This window comes from Caloenas nicobarica, chromosome 16 (assembly GCF_036013445.1).
Source record: "Caloenas nicobarica isolate bCalNic1 chromosome 16, bCalNic1.hap1, whole genome shotgun sequence".
NCBI lineage: Eukaryota > Metazoa > Chordata > Aves > Columbiformes > Columbidae > Caloenas > Caloenas nicobarica.
Genome location: NC_088260.1, coordinates 4,123,756 through 4,129,094, shown reverse-complemented (window position 1 = coordinate 4,129,094; position 5,339 = coordinate 4,123,756). Strand labels below are relative to the sequence as shown.

At 44.1% G+C, this 5,339-nt stretch overlaps 1 protein-coding gene across 1 annotated transcript; it reads left to right on the top strand.

Moving 5' to 3' along the window:
- The first annotated feature begins 319 nt into the window (after nucleotides 1–319).
- MTRFR (mitochondrial translation release factor in rescue) lies at nucleotides 320–5,313 on the top strand. The gene is made up of 3 exons (XM_065646599.1): nucleotides 320–390; nucleotides 2,228–2,538; nucleotides 3,258–5,313. The coding sequence occupies exons 2-3, from the start codon at nucleotides 2,263–2,265 to the stop codon at nucleotides 3,468–3,470; spliced, it is 489 nt and encodes a 162-aa protein (XP_065502671.1). The 5' UTR covers nucleotides 320–390; nucleotides 2,228–2,262; the 3' UTR covers nucleotides 3,471–5,313.
- The last annotated feature ends 26 nt before the right edge of the window (nucleotides 5,314–5,339 follow it).

Below are 5,339 nucleotides of genomic sequence, written 5' to 3'. Positions count from 1 at the left end.
CGAGTTTCGAACGTGGTGGGGTAGAGGGCGCTCGAGGAAGAGCCCAGCTCGATGATTGGCCGTCTTGACCGCGCGCCAGGCCGCGCCTTCCGCTCTGATTCGCTACGTGGAAAAGTACGCACGCCGCCGCGAGGGGATTGGCTTGTGCGGCTACGCGCCGCACAGTTTCCCAGGTCCTGATTGGTCGTGGGTACCCGCCCCTTGCACAAGCGATTGGCTTTCCAAGTGCCAATCAGCCTGGAGGTAACGCCCTCCCCCGTGGGGAGGGGGGTGCGCATGCGCAGAGGCGGCGGCCGGTGGGCGGGACGACAGGGGTCGGTGCGGGCGTGCGCAGCCGGACGCGCCTGCGCCGTGCGGGGGCAGCAGGGGGCGGTGGCGCGCGCGCCTGAGGTAAGAGGCGGCGGCGGGGCGGGGGGAGCGGCACCGGGGAGCTGCCCCCGCGCCTCCCGGGGCCGGGCTGCGAGAGACCGGGGTCGTGCCTCCGCCCGGAGTGGAGGCCACAGGCCTGGGAGGGCCGGGGTCGCGGCGCGGTGACCGCGAAGCCGCTGCCCGGGCCTCGGTCCCGGCGTGTGGCAGCGCGTCCCTCCGGGCGCTCGGCGGCTCTGCTGGAATCTCGCTGCTCGCTTTGTCTCCTGGATGCGTGGGCCAACAAATGCAGTTGCTTGGGCAGGGTTTTCGGCAAAAGTTGCTTTAAAACACAGTTTAATTGAGCCGAGCGCGCGGTGCAGTGTCGCTGGTCTGTCGCCACCGGTGTGTCCAACCGCCCGTGTCCTTCCCGGTGACACTGAGCGGCCGGTCCCTTCTGTAAATGCTTAAAAAATGGGAGATGGGTGTTCTTATTGACACAGCTCTTCGGTGGGCTATGCTTAAAAATCCCATAACCAAAGCTTTTTTTTTTTTTCTTTTTTAATTAAAGCATTATCTTAAGATCTTTTTTTTGCATTATAATGGAGTGTTTCTTGGAGACTTTCTGTGCCAAGTGAAATCTCGAGAAAATTCTACAGTACCTCGTAGGTTTGCTCTTGTTTTATAGCATCAAGTAGTAGAAATACAGTGAACATGATTTTTTACCTGATCTATTAAGATGAGGCAGCTCAGAGCTGTCAGTTGTGGTTTCAAAAAACGCCCCTTGGAACAGGTAGTGCCCACATTGAACCGGCTGTTAAGTAAAGGCTCATTTCTGAACTCTGTAGTAGTTCTGCTATTTTTTCCTGCATGGTTTTTGCAGAAAAAATAAAATAGTTACTATCTTCTAGTGCCACCAAGTGGACATCTTTACTTGCCAATAAAAGCTTTCTTAAAATTATTTTTATTTCAACAGTTCAACTTCTATGGATATTTATTGCTAATTGCCATTTCTTCATATGCTGAAGTATTTTCTTCTGAATCAAATAAAACATTTCAAGCAGAACAGCACGTATTGTTTTAATTGCTTACCTAATGCCTTGGTGGAGAATGGCATTTGACAGCAGCAGAACCCAACATTCCTTGTTATCCATGAGGATAACATGTTTCCATGCAATCTTTTCTGCCTTTGTTAGTAACTTGACTTGGGAAAAATCAGAATGTGAAGTAGTTGAAAACCCAGGTCTTCTTTTTTTGATCATTTTGTTTTCGCTCCACCTCCTCTGCCATCTCCCATGACTCTGAGCCAGCGAACACGGGAAGCCAAGATGTTATTAGGCCAGTTACGTTATGCAAATTTACTGCTTCTTCCAGCAGATTTTATTCAATCGTTTAGAGCCCTATTAAGGCAACCTCAGAGAATTCCTGCAGCCTCACGTCTCTTCCTTCCATGTTGTTCAAGCTTGTGGCCACGTGAATTGCAGGAACTGCTGCCACGAAGACACAACCTGGGCACAAGTGAAGCATCCACTGAGGCTTCCTGGTCACACTGCAAGATACATATATCCTCTCTTTCCTCTTCTTTATTTTTTAAGATATCTTTAGTATTTTCCAAGCATTGGTAGAGTGCTAATTTATTTACTGTTTTCTGGATCCCTTTCAACAACAAAATAATAACCTTGACTATTTTAAGAAACCTAATTGCAATGAGGACTAGAGTTCCATTTGGAGCGGTAAATATTTCTAGGCAAGTGCCTATGAAACCAGTTCAAATGTCCTTGAAAATAAATCTATCAAAATATCGCTCAAGATGTGCAGCTAAACGACATCATCCTAAAACAAGGATTCTCACAGTGAACTCTGTTCCCCGCTTCTGTTCCAGGTTTCATTCCAGTGAAACTCTGTCCTCGCTTCTGTATGAATGTTCCAAGTTTCTTTCATTTCACGTTCTTCCTGAGAGAAGTACGAACACCAGCATGGAGACCATGGATTTGGAGGATGCAGCAGTTTTCTCTGCGCAGAGTGCCCTCACTTCAGGCAGCAGGGAAGAATTCATCTTCCAATCTCCTTGGACTAACTGAGGCAGAGTTAAAAGAATGGTTTGTAAGAGGCGATGGCCCAGGAGGTCAAGCCACAAATAAGACAAACAACTGTGTTGTCTTGAAGCATGTTCCATCTGGGATTGTGGTGAAGGTAATTATCTTTTATTTCCTGACATCAGTCACAAATTGCATCATGTCTTCCAAGTCTCCTTGCCTAGTAAAGCATATTCACAGCGCAAATGTAATGGAGGAAAAGTTTGTAAGTACTGTAAAGGTCTCAGCAAGAAGCAGTTTTGGCCATCAGTAGATAAACTTGGGGTCATTGCTGATCTTCCAGGCTTTGACAAACAGAACTGGCTTGTAGTTTTCACTAAAATGTATCTTCATTGTAGCTGCCTTTCAGTGGCTGCGGTCCAATTCCCACCCCTCTTGTGAGTTAGTCAGAATATCTTCCTTAACAAGCTCATCATACTCACTGTGCATCCTTTTTAAGCATTATTCTTACCTACTTCATGTGGATTAATACTTTGAAATTAATCTTTGCTTCCTTATCACAAGGAGAAGACACACTTAAGTTAAACTCAGAAGAATCTTTCCAAGGTAATATGGAAGCAATCTTGCTCACTGACAGAATTAAGGATTACTGCAAAAGTCCGACAAGTTACAGTAGCAAATAATTACTAGGCAGCCTCTCCAAAATATATCACCTGGCTAGAAAAGTTCCAGCAGTTCTTGGTAGGAGGATGCTCTTGGCTGGGTTGGGCAGGGGAGATTCTTAACTGCAATAGCAGGAATATGTAGACTGAAAGGAAAAGCCAGAGAATAAACAGGTTAAAGCTCCAGTAAAAATGTCCTATTGTATTTCTTCAGTGTCATCAAACAAGATCAGTGGAGCAGAACAGAAAGATAGCCAGAGAAATCCTGCAGGAAAAAGTTGACCTTTTCTACAAAGGTGAAGATAGTGATGTTTTTAAAGAGAAGAAAGCATTAGAGAAGAAGAAGCAAGAGAAAAAAAGAAAAGCAAAGGAAAACCTAGAAAGGAAAAAGCAGTTCAAAGAGATGCAACAATTGAATAAGAAATAAATGTGTGAAATACTGACTTGCCCTAGCAGGGTAAGGGAAACGTTTGTTATTACACCTAAACAGAGTTTTCCAACTAACAGGTGATGTGGGGCTTCACAAGCACAACTGAAATGTTGAGCAGTGACCTGCTATTACTTTAAAACCGAAGCGATAAAAGCAGACCTGTATTCCTACTTCTGTCCGCCACCATCTCATTAATCACATGTAGCAATCAGTTTTTCTGCCACGTTCAGAAGATGATAAACCAATCTGGTTAAAAAGGAACTAAAGACTTTCCACCATTGTGAACAGAAACAAAAAAAAAGTCAGTAGATCTCCTCCCCAGGTGATACCTTACAATGTTTTATAGGAGTTCCAGCATGCACAGAACAGCCCTAAAAGGTTCTAACTTTGCAACCCTACTCAGGCAATGCCTCTGCTGCCATAAATCCTTTATAAACAGTGCCCAGGTTTAAATCTGCTGGTTCTGGTGATGTAAACAGACATGCTGATGGAAGAGACACCGGTCACTGGTTGCCTTCTTCAGATCTGCTAGCGGAACAAACATCCTGTCCTGCTCAATTCTGCATGAAGTTTAAACAGAAGCTTTACAAATCTTATCTGGAGAGGTAATGAGCATCGGGGAGAAGGTGCTCCTGCAAGTGAGGGTCGGTCAGTCATGTTCTTCTTCCAGTGCAAAGGTAAAACTGGGTCATCACAGTTACATAACCTGTGTTAGAAGCTGCTTCCCAAGGCAATGGAATCCAGTTCATCCAAGCTGTGAAGTAATTAACTTTGCTTCTTAGCACTGCATTTTCTTCAAGTATCTATAGCTCCGTATGTATTAGATACCCTAGATATCACACTTTCCTTAGGATTTAGATTTGATCGTACAATAGTGAATTACAGTCATTTATTCTGTTTGTACTATGCTGCAGTTAAACGTGGACATTTTGGCATCTTCACTCATTTTGACAGGTTTCCGTTTCATGCAGATACATCCAACTGCATTTCCTTTGGAGCCACTAGTGAACTTCCCTGTTTTAATCCCATTAACAACTCTAATTGCTTACCCAGAACTTCTCTTCAATGTTTGGAGGGTGCCCTCACCAGCTGCCACCACGTTCTGCCCGTCAGCACTGAAACGCTTCACGAACCAAAGCCACAGTTCGGATTTTGAAAGCAACAGAGACTTGTAGCAACTGTCCTGCCTTCTTACAGAGATCGATGGCATCCGGACTGTGCCTTGGATGGAAACTCTCCAGCAACCTGCAGCCTGTTCCCTTGTCTGTTCCTGAAGTCGAGCCTCCCGCATCAAGGTTCAATCTTTATCTGTTGAGAGTGCTCGTTTGTGGAGTATGAATCTGATTAAAGTGACTGTGCAGAGTTTTAATACAAACTGTTAATGAAAATAAGCTTTATTACGTCAAGTAATAAATACATACAAAGATGCAAATAACAGTTTTAGTAATTTATCCAGATTTTTCCTTTTTTTGGCAAACTTTAAACTGAAATCTCCAGCCTTAATGTAGAAATTAGCTTTCCAGGACCTTGTTATTATTTAATAGGTTTCCCTGTTTTCCATATAACTCATGCACTTTAAACGGACTTCAAAGCACTAACAGTCATGCAAATGTTTATGCAAAACGAACGAAAAAGGAAAAATAAGAGAAGGGGAAGGTTATTTCTAAGCAGGGTCTATGCTGTATGACAAATTGTGACTTAGCAGACTACTAGGTACAGCATGCTATTCTGCATTTATTAAAAAAAAAATCCTTAGAGCTTATGTCAAACTTTGAAAGATTGACAGTTTGGGTTTAAGTGAATATAGGCAAAGGAAGAAAAACAGAATGAGACTGGCTGGATAAGAACTGAAATACAGTCTGGGAG